At 38.4% G+C, this 15119-nt stretch overlaps 2 protein-coding genes across 3 annotated transcripts in view; one reads left to right on the top strand and one right to left on the bottom strand.

The window, feature by feature from the left end:
- The window catches only part of SGK1 (serum/glucocorticoid regulated kinase 1), a 98928-nt gene extending 85491 nt beyond the window's left edge, over positions 1–13437 (bottom strand). Inside the window, exon 1 of the mRNA XM_019732732.3 lies at positions 13300–13437. Within this exon, the coding sequence (XP_019588291.2) occupies positions 13300–13368 (69 nt within the window). The 5' untranslated portion in view covers positions 13369–13437. The remainder of the gene's footprint in view (positions 1–13299) is intronic.
- The window catches only part of LOC148758756 (uncharacterized), a 30637-nt gene extending 16837 nt beyond the window's left edge, over positions 1–13800 (top strand). The window contains exons 2-3 of one of the 2 annotated variants that reach the window (XM_088795451.1): positions 12787–12899; positions 13378–13800. In XM_088795451.1, the coding sequence (XP_088651577.1) occupies positions 12846–12899; positions 13378–13800 (477 nt within the window). In that variant the 5' untranslated portion in view covers positions 12787–12845. Of the gene's footprint in view, positions 1–12692; positions 12900–13377 lie in introns of those variants that run through there. The other variant, XM_088795450.1, reaches the window with a different exon arrangement.
- The last annotated feature ends 1319 nt before the right edge of the window (positions 13801–15119 follow it).

Raw genomic sequence — 15119 nt, 5'->3', positions numbered from 1 at the left:
AATTAATTTGTTCACTAGTCCCTAATCCTCTGGAAACAATGAAATAACTCAGTAAAAGTGTGAACTTGCTGACCATACAGAGGTCTTTTGAGAAATGACTCTTAAAAAATAAAATCCAAAAGCATAAAAGTTTTATAGCACTATGTCTACAAATAGACTCATGAGTAAAATCACAGTTTAAAGCATAACAAAAAGGGGAGAAAAGTAGGCTAGAAAGGTAGGTCATAATTTTAAGGTCTGTCTTGATAATAGTTAACCTGTTTTGAGTGCTAAGTATGTACTAGGCATTGGGGCTAAATGCTTTACATGTGTTAGGTCATTTAATCCAAAAGTTCTATGAGGTAAGTGTTGTTATTAAACCCATTTCACAGATAAATCAATAGGCTTAGAACATTAAATAGCTTACCCAATGTTACAAAGCTTATAAGTAATATAGTTAAGAGTCCAGCTGGATTTGTCTGATTCCATATTTGGAGTCCTCAATATCTTTCTCCTATATGACTGTCGGTCTTTTTTCTTCTGATTTTTGATTATAACTAAAAATATTTTGATTAAAAAAGGTTATAGATAAATTCAGCACAGTTGGGTACCATTTGGAAAATTGTGCTGTTTTAGTGGAACAACTAGAAACATTCAATAGTTTCACTTTGCCACTCTTCCCATTGACAGGTGAAGTTTATCCCTCCTCGTTATCATCTCCCCCTTAGATGATATTAATGAATCAAATTCAATGGAAGTAACACTGTATAGCCTTCAAAGCTGGGTCTTACCAGATCTGCAGCTTCCCCTGCTCTCTTGAAGCACATTCTCTTAGAAGCCAGCAACCTTCTAAGAAGTTTATCTTAAGACCATGACATGGTGCATGGAAAGAGAAAGAGGCCAATAGAGAAGCAATGAGGCACCAGATACAAGAGGGAAGTTTTCTTGGGCTTTCTGGCCCAGCTTAGCCGAGGCATGGCCCAGCCAACATCACCAGAAGACCATCCTAATGAATCAACCCAAATTCCTAATTCACAGAATCATGAGGAGAGAGAGAGAGAGAGAGAGAGAGAGAGAGAGAGAGAGAGAGAAAGAGAGAGAGAGAGGTTGTTTTGATCACTAAGTTTGGGTTGGTAACATAAATTTAATACTGTTGATACAATTTGGGGAAAAAATACTGTTGATATGGTTTGGTGGGACAAACAGAAAAAGTTTTACTTTGAGTCTAGTGGGCTTATGCTGTATATCTGAGATAATAAACCTACAGTTTAAAAGTTAGCTCTGGTTCAATGGTTAATTTCTTCTGGTCTGAAGCAAACATTTTAAAGAAGAAAAGCTAGTAGAGAAGCTCTTCATATTTTAGAATTGCATTTCTTCCATTTGTGCTATTTATTATCATAGTAATGCATTAGTATAATAATAATCTACTTTTAGAATTTGGAACTAGAACTTGATAGTTGCTCTTCGCTTTGTTGTTTAATTAAATGCCTCCTATATTACTTTTTAAAATATCTGAGGCCGTTTACAATGAGATACAGATTAACAAGAGAGTTAAAATAAAACAAGATTAAAGTCACATTCAGTAACTGAGAAAGTTCTAAAGATTTGTCTAATTTGTTCACTGAAATTTACCTTTAAATTTAGCTTTGAGTTTCCTGGCAACTGAGGCAAATGTGTGGGATTATATCATGCTAAATGTGATTTCTTTCAGAAAAGAAAAGTCTTTAGTTTACTGCTAAATTACAGGTATTTTAGAGGAGTTTATAGAGGAATTTATTCTATGGATCTCTTCACAGGGAACAGTAAATGATAGAAAACAATGTCTTCAAAAAATGGTGTAATTTAGAATACAAATGTTCCTCAGACATGGAGTCTTAACATATGTCCCTGTTTAAAACAAAACAGAATAAAATTTAAAGAACTTTCAATTTCTATGTGTATTTTCAGATTACCTCCTTTTCCTTATCCCCCGTAGATGAGAATCCCACATTTTCCTATATTTTTATTTGTTTCACCAAAGACTGATTGATAATCCCCAGGAGCCACACCCTGAGGGTGTAGTTGTAAGCAAAAGAGAGAGAAGACGGTCCCTGCCCTCACAGGGATCAGAGTCCAGGAGGATATTAATAAACGTTAAGGACATTAATTAAATAGCTATAACAATATGTGAGTACAATTTGACGGGTGTCATAAAAAAAAGTACAAGGAGCTATAAAGAATATATAACGGATGGATGTGATCCAAGTTCCTGGGGATGGCGAGGATGGGGAGAGGGAAAATTAGGTAATTTTTCATATCCCCATTCCTACCATAATGCCTGACACATATAGGTGCTTAATTCATGTTGGTTATTGATGATGAGAATAGGAAAAAAAAAAGGGAGGGGGTGTTTCAAAACCAATTCTGAACCTACTGTTCGAACGATAGTGTCTTTAGAAAGGAAGGTACTGTTAGACATTTTCATTGCTCTAATTTTTGGAAAAGAATAAAGTGTATCACGTAAAAGCTAACTGTCAACATATAAGATGAGAAAAAATTACACATTCTGAAATTCCATCTGATTGAGGTCAGGCCTGAAGGGTTACTCTCAAAGGCCCAATTTAAGGTGTGGGCCCTTTTACGTAAAAGCTGACTAATAGACAAATAAATTAGCTATGACTACTTCACCAAAGCTGATAACTAAGGCCCTGAATACAGTAAGTGCCAGGTCCTAGTTCTTACATTTACTGTTTGAGTTCAAGTAGAAAGAGAAAGCAATTTTATTGATGTTCTTTAGAGAAATTCATTTACAGATCGTTATTAGTTAGTTGTAAGCTCTTAAGTGCTATGTTAGACATCTTATCATCCTTCTAGCTCCTAAAGCTTTGTTATATAACATTTAGCAGCAATTCTTTTCCTAATTACTATTCACTTCCCACTTCTACCACATTACCTACCATACTTTTTTCTTTAAATTAACTTTTTTAAAAAACAATTATTTGTTTTTTTCAGTAACAGTTGACACTCAATATTATTTTATATTAGTTTCAGGTGTACAGCATCGTGGTTAGACATTTACATAATTTATGCAGTGATTGCCCTGATCAGTGTAGTATCCACCTGGCACTATACATAGTTATTGCAATATTATTGATTATCTTCTCTGTACTGTACTTTACATCCTGTAACTATTTTGTAACTACCAATTTGTATTTCTTAATCCCTTCACCTATTTTGCCCAGCCCCGTTCCTCACTGGCAACCATCAGTTTGTTCTCTGTATCTGTGAATCTGTTTCTGTTCTGTTTTTTCCATTTGTTTCGTTTTTTAGATTCTACATATAAGTGAGATCATATGGTATTTGTCTTTCTCAGTCTGACTTATTTCACTCAGTATAATGCCCTCTAGGTCTATCCATGTTGTCGCAAATGGTAAGATTTCATTCTTTTTTATGGCCAAGTAATGCTTCACTGTATATATGTACCATATTTTCTTTATCCAGTCGTCTGTTGATGGGCACTTAGGTTGCTTCTATATCTTGGCTATTGTAAATAGTGTTGCAGTGAACGTAAGGGTACATACATCTTTTCGAATTAGTGTTTTGGGTTTCTTCAGATAAATACCCAGAAGTGGAATTGCTGGGTCATAAGGTAGTTCTATTTTTAATTTTTTGAGGAACCTCCAAACTTTTTTTTCATAATAGCTAAACCACTTTGCAATCCCACTGACAGTGCACAAGGGTTCCCTTTTCTCCACATCCTTCATCATTTTTTTCTTTTTAAATATATTCCTGCCTGCCAAACCTTTCTGTCTTACTTGATATCTTCCAGTGTTACATATTGTCTGCAGTAATGTTTTCCAGAACGTAACTAAGAATTTTAACAAAGTAAAAAATTCTACCTTAGAGAACATCCTATTTGAGAAGCTCCATTTTCAGATATAAATAAGGCTTCAATGGTAAGGAAAAAAACTCTGATATGGATTGAATTGTGTCCCCCACCCCAAATTCATACACATTTAACCCTTAAACAATGTAGGGGTGTGGGCACCAATTCCCATGCAGTCAAAAAATCTGCAAATAACTTTTGATTCCCCTAAAACTTAATTATGAATAGCGTACTGTTGACCGGAAGTCTTATCAATAACATAACAACACATATTTTGTACATTATATGTATTAAATACTGTATTCTTACAATACACTAGAGGAAAGAATGTTATTAAGAAAAATCATAAAGAATAGAAAATAGGTTAACAGTACTGTACATATTTATTTTAAAAAATCTGCATAAAAATGGACTTGTGCAGTTCAAGCCCATATTGTTCAAGGGTCAACTATATTACAGTCCTAACCCCAGAACCTCAGCATGTGAACTTATTTTGAGATTGGGTCTTTATAAAGGTAATCAAGTTAACATGAGGTATGCTCTCATCTAATATGACTGGTGCTCTTATAAAAAGGGGAAATTTGGACAGATATATAGAGAAGAGAGATAGTGTGAAGATATAGGGAGAAGACAACCATCTACAAGCCAAGGAGAGACGTTTGGGACAGATCCTTCTCTCACAGATCTCAGAAGGAGCCAACCCTGCTGACACCTTGATCTCAGACGTCCAGCCTCCAGAACTGTGAGACAAACAGTTTCTGTCATTTATGTCGCCTAGTTTGTGGTAGTTTGTTATGGCAGCCCTAACAAACTAGCACAGCCTCTATTGCCCTATAAAAACCAAAAATAGTTTTTGGAAGCTTTTTCCACCTCTCATCCAAAGATAGATGAGATGTTCTGTAATTCTCCTCCATGAGTTAAGTGCCATAGATGTCTTTGATATCTTTTAATTCCTTAAGCTTTCTAAATCCATTAAACATATTGTCCAGTAAACCAATATTTTCATTAATCTTTTCTTGTTGATCATAATAAAATTGATGTAAAAGGTATAAGTATTTCACAAATCAAGCTCTTCAACTTGTTATAGGATTTACAAAAAGAAATTCATATCCAGTGTTATAAAAATGCCAAACTAATCATCAGAATAGATTCCAGTTTAGAGTTTATTGCTCAAATCTAGTTTCTACAAAGCCTGAGCAAGCAAAAATGTCATTTCATGACCTGTTTTAGAGTACATTAATTCATTAAGGCATTTGTTTCTAATTCTTCCTCACTTTTATTTGTTGGAATGCCAGACAACACTACTGTACTTAGAAGCCGTAGAAATCATGCCAAGATTTTCTTTAAATTCTTACTTCCTCTCTTTATCAATTCCTTCTCTATTTAACCAAGTAATTATTAGGTTGGTGCAAAAGTAATTGTAGTTTAAAAGGTTAAAAATAATTGCAAAAACAACAATTACATTTACACCACGGAATTGCACATGACACCTCCTCCCCCAACCCCAGGATTAAAATGTTTTGATTGACTCATTAAACATGTATGATTGAGTGTTTATTATGTATAAGGCTCTCAAACAGAGCTGTGAACAAGGCAGGCAAGATCTCTGTCGTCCGGGAGTTTATATTCGAGGTTTCAGAGAAGCTATATGAGACTGTAAAGGGAGTTCACTTTTAATGTCTGTACTTTCCCACTGTATGTCCACTGTTTTACTACCTAACCTTGCTCCGATCTTTTCAACCAACCTGGATGCCATATACTCATAGTTTTCTTTCCCGTAAGTTTTTCTACATGGTAACCCAAATGAATACGGGTCCAAACAGATTCTGGCTTCAAAGGAAATATGGTCAATTTTCAAGATCATTCTATGGAAAATCTTATATTTGTGGCTAATAAACATTGAAAATACATATTCTTCCCTAATTAACTTTATATATATTTTTTCTCCTCAGTCCTATAAAGACTTGAGTCTTAAAATGTTTCAACTGTTTTGGGAACATTTTCAACTTGCTATTTTTAGAAACTAAAATCTTTGAGTGGTCAAGGTGTTCTATATTGGACGATTTCACTCTAACCGACTCAGGGATACCAAGATATTCCTGAAGCCACCGGGTTAGAAAAACATGAGTTCTCTGTTTTTTCATGGAGCATGAGTTTAGGGGTATTTTGCTTCAGACTTTTCTCTCTTTTGCCTTGATGTGAGATTATCCTCCAGAAACAGGAGAGAGAGAGAGAGAGAGAGAGAGAGAGAGAGAGAGAGAGAGAGAGAGAGAGAGAGAGAAATAGAAGGAGGAGGAATAGGAGGGAGGAGGGGGAGGAAAAAGAGGAGGAGGAGAATAGAGGAAGAGAGAGAAGAAGAGAAAAGAGGAAGAACCACACACCCAGTTATTCCCCAACCAAATGGAATTTTGGGTGAATGCCCTGAGGTAGGAAGGGAAAAGAGACCAAGGTGACCCCAATGCTATAAAAATAGCTAAGTAGACTCTTCCCAGAAAAACGTCACAGCAGACTCTGGAAAGCAATTAAAGTAATATTTTGGCATCTTTCACTACCAAGGGGAAGATTCTCCTACTGCCCTAGTTACAGCCTTGATTTTTATTTCCCTTTGTTTTAAATACTTATGAAATCATTATCGAATGTTACGAAGAAATAGGTGTGAGAGTAAACAAACGCTGATAGTAATCCTTTCTCCAAATGCCAGAGCAGAAGGAAGACCAGACAGTCCCTCACGTACCTTGCTGTGTGCTTCGTCCTCTTCCCACCTCCTTCTCTGCTTCCTTCCACATCATCTTTACAATTTGCCAGCTTCACTGTGCGATCTGCCAGAGAAACCTGGGCACTTGCTGGTACACCTGCCCTTAGAACAAGGACCAGGTTAGGTCCCTGCAACTGCCCTTCATATTTCTGGGCCAGGGGGATACACTGAGGCTAAGGGCCAAAGCAGTTTGCTTTCCCAGTAGGAAAGACTTGGATCTCCTAGAGGTTGCGCATACTCTACAGTTGAAATACTTTGGGGAAACCTTTTGCATTGTGAACTTAACTTTCTTAAACCCCATGGAAAGGACAAAAGTCCTTATCCCATGGTGGTGAGGACCCAATAATTCCACACTCGGATAAGTTGATAAACTAGGAACTAAGGCTTTAGGTAACAGGCAGGAAATAGGATGCCACTTGTAAGGCTGGAATCTTTTTATCTGCCAATGTTAAGAATGTTATTTTTACTATTTAATATTTTGGACTTTTAAAAAAAATTAACTGGTATGAATTTAAATATACCTCCACTTTAAAATATACCTCCACATTATTTCCACTATTGTACTGTCTTTAGCTTGATCTAAATTTCTAATTAAACTTTTCTATTGCTCCAGCTCCCATTACAATTCTTACCCTTATGCTTTTATAATCAGACATGTTCAATAGGGGACATGCATTTCAATGGTTCCCCCTGCCCCATTTTAGATTTGCTTTATCTTACAGATCATAAAATATGAGTGAGCTCAGACTATTTCTTACTCTAGTGTTATATATGGCTTCAACACTTCAGCACCACTTCTTCAAATAACAAACAAACAAATAAACAAACCCCAAACCCAGAAATTTCCAAGAAGTCTGCAGTACCTTACATTCAAAATATTTCCTAAGCACAGTAGCAGAGTGAGAGTGGAAGTATTGTAGGGTTTTCCTGAAGGCTGCTGGGGTGACGAAATATTTACTACATGAGAATGGCTTCTCACTTGCATTTGTGGTGCTAACGTGTAACCCACCAGCACAGACAAACCTACCCAGATAAACTCAGCCCCACTCCAGTACAGACTCTCTGAGACATAGTGGTTGAGTAGAAAAAGCATCTTGAGTTCAAACTTTTTTTTTTTTTTACACTCAGTGGCTCCTAAGACCATGTTGAAAATGAGGAAAAACAACAATCAAAAAGATGTTTTTAGAATTTGAGGTGGGAAAATACATAATACAAGACTGTATAGTACGGATGTCAGTGATTTGTACTAATATAAAATAGAAAGAGATTAATGAATCATTACTACATCTGTTTTATTTGGCCTAACAGGAAATTCATTATGGAAAAGAAGTTGTGGTGTGGGCATTGGCTCAGCAAACAAACTGAGGTCAAAGTTCCCTAAGTACCAGCCAGCTCTCAAGGGTAGCAACACCTGTCTGTGAACCAGATTTAAGTTATTTTTCAAAGTCTTCATTTACATATTATCCACATACAAACATAAGGAGAACTAAAATACATTACAGTCCTGTGATATTAATCTGTTTCACAAAGGAAGAGCGGGAGGAAGTGGACTAGCCAACGACTTAGGGGCAAGTTACTACAAGGATTCATTCATCCATACTTTACTCATACTTTCACTTAACAAACGTGGTTTGACCAGTAGGGGACATCGTGAACAGGGTAGGGGGTTCTGTGTCCTTAAGGACTCTTCAGCACAGCACATGGCCCCAGTCACACTGCACTGTAAATTAGGACTGCTTGCTCACCTGTAGTACCCAGGGGTGTGCTGTGCTCTTGGTGCATACACAGGAGGGACTCAAACAGCTCAGATTTTAGCTACTTCTGAAGAAAGCACAGCAGAAGCCATTAGAGTCTCCATCAAAGAAGAATGATCAAATATATCTTGGAGAAATCTGAGATAGACCTCTGATTTGTTGGAAAGCATTCCTATTGCCCTCAGGAGTCACTTGGGAAATGTATCTCTCCATAGCTATAGTCATCCCCCCCCCCACCCCCCAACCCCCCCCCACACACACACACACAATCCTTTCTGGATCATCTTCACCGGTAGTTTCCAGTGGGGAGAGTCAACCCTGCAGCTGTGTTAGCAGAATCGCAGTTCACTCCAGTGATACAAATGTGAAAACTGGTGGTGCTAAAGCTGACTGCCTGAGTTTGAATTAGCACCTCTTTCTAGCACTATGACCTTGGACCAGTTACTTAAGCTCTCTGACCTCAGTTTCCTTGGCTGTAAGATGGGCATAATGGAGTGACTATGAGGATTAGACAGGTAAAGTGTTTTGAACAGTGTCTGACCCTTAGTAAACACTCAATAAATGCTAGAGCCCTCTGAAAAGACATCGAAGATTTCACATAAAGAAAGGACTTTTGTTATCATTCCAATTCAGATACTTTAAGCAAATATAATAGAACAGTAAAGGGAAATAACTGTAAAGGGATGCTGTTCGTGGAACAGTTGTGGAGATTAACCACTTGAGAGGAACTTAATTTCATTTCTCAGCTCTGTTAGAATAAACGTCATAACCAGGCTGAAAACCTTTGCTTGGTTCCCCATCATTGTTAGAGAAAGGAGGAAGCTAGGGCAGTCATACCTTTTCACTTCTCCTCTGAGCACCCTGGATTGTTGAATATCAACAGGCATGATGTACAGTGGATACGAATATGGACTCTGGGGCCAGGATGTTTGATCAAAACCCTGACTCTGCCACTAACTAGCTGTGTGATTTAGGCCTAGGTCCTCCACCTCAGTTTCTTCATCTGTGAAATCTAGTATCTACCTTCAGTTTTTCATGTGTGAGAATTTAAATATAGAATATACTTAAGCCTCTTAGAACAGTGTCCAGTGATATTAGTTCGATATAGGTGATAGTTGTTATAAAAATTGTTGTTAGTAAAGAATCATACAAGGAGTTGTTCACAAAATCATGAAATACTGACTCAACGCAGAAGTGTCTTATCAAAGTTGTGGTCACTAGGCAGTTAGCTCTATGAAGACAAGAACTGTATTTTGTTCCTACTGTACTAGGTAAAAAAAAGAAAGAATGTATGAGGCATGAAGCACTCGACTAGATTGAGAGCAGAATGAAGAGGAAAGCTCATTAGATCTGGAAGTGAAAACCTTATGCGTGAGGGGTGGCTTAGCTCCATTCTAATTTGAGTAGACACGTAATTGCATCTTTAAAACAGAAAGGTCAATGAGAGAATTTCTAAGGTTCAATCCAAATCCAAAATTCTATATGGCTAGATATTCTTTAAATTTTTACAAAAGGTACTGACATTATGACGGTAGAAAGAAGTCTTTTTTACCTACCTAGTGTTGTTCCAAAATGGGTTATCAAGTTGAAGATAATGGCATTTGTTTGTGTTTTCTGTGACGAAATACAAGAATCTGAATCATGAACAAATCTTTAAATCCATGAAAATAGATTATCTTGAGCACAATTGACTCTTGGATTGTGAGAATAAACTGGTAAGGACATTTTCCCATTCATCTTAAATGAATTTTTAGAGATTCTAAGAATAAAACATAATCCATAGGTATCTAATGCTAACTTATTAACGCAGAGAATGAAAGTAGAACTCTTCCAGAGTTTAGTTTAGCAATTCTCAACTAAATGAAAATAATCTGGTGTTTGAGCTTTTAAAGACATGGGGGTGGAAAGCATAAGTCCAAAGGATTTGAGGGAACCACCACCAGGCTGCTTTTCTTCAGATTGTGTTCCTAGAAGCTGGGTTCCCCCGAGCTGCCTCTGCCAGTGTCATTACTCAGGGCTAGAACGGAACTGTGAGAGGCCTGTTGGCCATCACAGTTCTAATAAATTGGGTAGTGGCATAAGGATTTTACATGGGAAAGCAGATTCTGTTGTGGGGAAAAAGGAAGACAAGGTGCTTTGAAGTAAACGTCTGAATTAAAAATATGGGCTTTGGGTCAAACAAAGTTTAAATTGTAGCTCTGCTAATTTTTAGCTATGTGAGCTTGGGCTGGTTGTTTACTGTCTCTAAGCCACACTTTGCACATTTAATAATTTTTGTTACTTCGGAGGGTTACTGTGAGGATTAAATGAGATAACACATGCAAAGCACTTGGCCCATAATGTCCAAAACATAGTAAACACGCAATAAATAGATGGTGGCTGTACTTTCCTAAATGAATGGCAGAGGCAGATGATCTATCTATATTCTCTTTTGGCGAGCTTCTTACGCTCCTGTTGGAATGTCTCAGAGATACAGGAAGCACTATTGAAGCCTTCTTCGTTCCAAACCTCAGTCTTCTTAGTAAGCCCTAAAAAACTATGGGTTTTTTCCTAAGATTTACTCATGGTTTCATGTGTGCACTGGACAAATGTTCTCTTTATACGACTGTCCAGTTAGGTTAAAAATAAAATATGCATTAATGTGTGGAACTTCAACAATAGAATACAGGAAAAATGGATTATTCTTAGCTGAAAACAAAGGATTTCTAGTATATGACTATATATGTAAATGCATAGAAAAGGTCTGGAAAGTATGGACACCAACATGGTCTTAACTGTTACCTCTGGGGAAGGGAGGAAGATTGGGGAGGAAGATCAGTTATTTTCTTAATGTTTTACACGTTTATTTACATATTAGTTGTGTAAATAAAAACAAACAAACCCCCCCAAATAAACAAAAAAGCAAAACCTAATACAAAGCCATGGTACAAACTGAAATGAACTTTCAGGACTGAGAACTTGAACTCTTAGACAAGAATCAAGGGATTTATCCCTGGGGTTATCCATGACTTGACACAAAGTCATATTCTACTTAGTCTGCTGTCCTTGATGAGTAAAGCAGGAGGGGGTTTTTCTGATAGACCCAGGTTCAAAGCATATGAAGCAGCCTGCCAGACAGCTTGATGTAAACTTCTTTTCTCTTGGCATTTACTCAGATAAGACATCAGTACCCTGGCTAGTTCTTTGCAAAATTCAAGGTCTACAGAGGCATCAACTGAAGGTTATTGGTAAATTATGCTTTTAAACAAAAAGAAATCAGATGGTAAACTAGTGTATCTATTAGTACATTTCGATAGCAAAGAAAAAAAGAGACAACTTAAAAAAAAAATCTGCTTGACAGCTACTTGGTTGATTAAAGATACCTGACTGAGGAATGTTAAATGATCACCACCCCTCCCACCAATACCACACAATTAATTAATTAATTAGTTAATTAATTAATTAATTAAAAGAGAGTAAAGAGTTTAAGTGTTGAAGTATGGGCTACGGCAGTTTTTAGAAGCAAATATTTGCTTGCTGTTGGAACTCAGTTTTCACAAAAAGCCCTTTCCTTGGAAAGAAATATTTTGGCTGCAGGGAAAACAGGAACAGTGTGGAGCTCTGAGAAGTTGCACTGACTTGCTTTGATTCAGCTTGCTGTCTCCACTAGAGAGGAAGCCCTCCTGGCTCTTGGGCTCCAGGAGTACTAGCCAGGACAGGGTGGGTTTGCTTTGGTTTTAATGCTTATGTTGCGGCCCCTGACGTAAGGGAAGATTTTGCTTTCCTGAGAACTCAACCAAATATGTGTAGGAGCTTATAAACTGGCCCTCTGGCTGGGCCTGACCTGCTGTTTCCAGCCCTGCCCCCCCAGCTTGCCTGCCCATTTAGTGCAGGGAGGTGGTCCAGCCAAGACTGTAATTCACTGTGTTCTGCTGGTGAGTTAGTGAAGGGCTGCATCAGGAGCAGCACAGAAAGGACCTCAATGAAGTAAGAATGAATGGAGAAAGCCATTTTGATGGAATTGCCCTAGGGTATTAAACAGGACCAGGCAGCTGGAGGTTGGAGGACACTTCGGTTGCTTAAGAAACTCTCCATAAGACTGTCAGTCATCAGTCCCTTCACAATTATTAATTTCCTACCTCTCACTTGTGTATAAATTTGCAGATTTATATAGACCATCAGTGTGACCATGACAATGAACCGAGTTTATTATGAAACACACAAAAAAAGCAAAAAAATATGTGCTCATTTATAATCAATGTAACATTAATACTGTGAATGGAGGAGCAAGGGATTTAAGACATAAATGTATACAGCAGCATAACCTCATCTTATCACTCGAATTCAGACCACCCACTGCTCCCTCTAAAATAGAGAGACGGTCGTATGAAGCAAAATTAAAGAGATTTGAAATAGAGGTTTTAAAATGCTGGATTCCGTCATTTCTGTAAAAGGTCATTCCAGTCCTTGGCTATTTTTACCATGGATAGAGACTCAGCAAGTTATCGGCTGAATGGATTTGGGGAGCCAGGAGCTGCTGCATCTGACAAATGAAGATGATATCGCAGTGAGTAAATGTAAGGGGTGGAAAAAGTTGAAGCCTTCAAAGATAAAACAGAAAGCTACCGCATCACTCCCTGACTGCAATTGCTAGCATAACTGTACCCAGGCCAACTTGCTTTGAAACTGCCTGTAATCTTGAGGCTTTGATTGAGAAATTCCCATTCCCGACTCAAACCCTCCTTAAGGCAGCCCAGCCCAACGCCCTCCTCCCAAAACAACTCTTCCTAGGCTCCCCCACCTCCACATTTGTATCAAGGCAGGTATGTTTCCCAGCTGGACCGCTGCCACCAGAAGCACAGCTTTGCTTCAGGGTTGGGCAGCAAAACCTTAGGCTTACCTCAGGCAAGCAATCAAAAGCATTTAAGAGAAGAGCAGAAAACAAAAGAAACAAAACCTGTCCTTACCCGCTTCTTAAAAAATTGGAAGGCTGAGCATTTCTTGACTGGGAATCCATTCATGTCTTTGTTTACCATTTTCCACAGTGGGAAGTTCACAGTTATAGATCCAGGGTGGCACCCGCCTGGTTAGTGAATCTGGTTCCCGGTTTCCCTCCTGGAGACAGTTTAATAAAGACGGAGCGGGATGGAGAACCTAGCGGGGTGCGGGTCCTCACTCACACATTCTGCAGCAGCGGCTACTGCAGCAACCTCTCTCCACTTTCAGTTGCCACGGGCAGTGGCTCTTGTCTTCCCATCACTGCTCCGAAACACAGGCATCACCGCTATGGGACCCCAGGATGCAGCGGATTCCGGCGAGATGCTGCTGCTGCCCAGCGAGAGAAGGGCCCCCCCCTGCGCACCCCCCCAGCTACCTGGCTGTTCTGCGGAGGGTGCGGGGAGCTAGTGAGTCGCTCTGCTCTAGGTGATGCGCTTCTGGAGGCTGCTGGAGAGGAGAGCTGCTTTTGATTGTGCAAGTTCCAGTGGGAGCTGTAGTTAAGCAGCTGAGAGAAGGAACAAGAAATCGCAGAAGCCAGAGGGAGGGAGGGAGAGCTGTGCCAGAAAGGCAGGGGAAGAGCGAAAGCGATGCTGGAAGACGCGAGGATTCATGAATATCTGAGCAGCTGATGGAGAGAGGGCACCAGCTCAGGAAGCGCTGAAAAGCAGTTTACTCCCCAGGGGAGGGCAACTTTAATAGCTTTTCTCTTTTCTTTTTGTGGTGAGGACCATTTTTAAATCTGTCTCGTACAAAATGCAGACCGTTTTTATTTTATGCTCATTGAAATTCTTTTGATACGTATTTCTGAACAAAAGCCTCTCAATGGAAATTTAATCAAATTTATTCCTGATCTGTCCAAATGTGGAGAAAAATGAAAGAAAGTGCAAGCATAGGCACGACAGTGGATGATCTGTCACTATGCAGAACCTCTTCTAGCATTCTCTTCCTACTTGTCATAACACAGTAGCAACAGTGAAGGTAATTGTGTCTTTTTCACTAAAGAAGCCTGTTGAAAAGAACACAATAGACATATATGAATTGTTTTATGAAGAAACACAAACAGCATTACCAAAAGGTATTATGAATTAATTTAATGGAGAGGGAGGACTGGTGAATAAGAGAGTAAAGCATTCTTAACCAAGTGAAAATCTACCTTCCAAATCCTTACTCATGTTATCTTTGTACATTAAATTCAACTTAAAAAGCCATTTAATTTTTGTGTGGTCTATTTTTTCCACTTTTACTCTTTAATGCTGGTATTTTATGGAGACTTAAAAATGAGAGTTGATAAATGAAGAGAGCAAAGAAAATAAATGTGGCATCTGATCGGGCAGTGCTACAACATCAGTGTGTGGCTTTCTGCCAGTCACCTGACCACAGGATGCCTCTCAGAGGGTGCCTCATCCATGAAATGGAGGCAACCATTCATTCACTCATTCATTCATTCATTCATTCATTCATTCATTCATTCATTCACTTCTTTCCTGTGTCATTCCATTTATCCATCAAATCAAATCTAAATATAGCAAGTGTCCCCAGGATGTAGAGCATTTTCAGTCATCATAAGGGAATATAATCGATAAATGAGGGAAAGGCACGATGCCCACTTGATAAAACCAAAGACCAGCTCGTTAAAAACAAGATACCTAACGTTGTTAAAATATTGATATGATATTCTCTGGTAGGAAGAGAAACATATAAGTTAACTAGGGACGGGATGCATTAATTTCATTGAATTGGAATATAAATCTCTATAGTTGGACCAGGTTTTTTGGAAAAAATACAAAAC

Source organism: Rhinolophus sinicus, chromosome 2 (assembly GCF_057876585.1).
Source record: "Rhinolophus sinicus isolate RSI-liver-muscle chromosome 2, RSI-T2T, whole genome shotgun sequence".
Taxonomy (NCBI): Eukaryota; Metazoa; Chordata; class Mammalia; order Chiroptera; family Rhinolophidae; genus Rhinolophus; species Rhinolophus sinicus.
The sequence above is the reverse complement of the archived record's forward strand: the minus strand, read 5'-3'. Positions and strand labels throughout refer to the sequence as shown.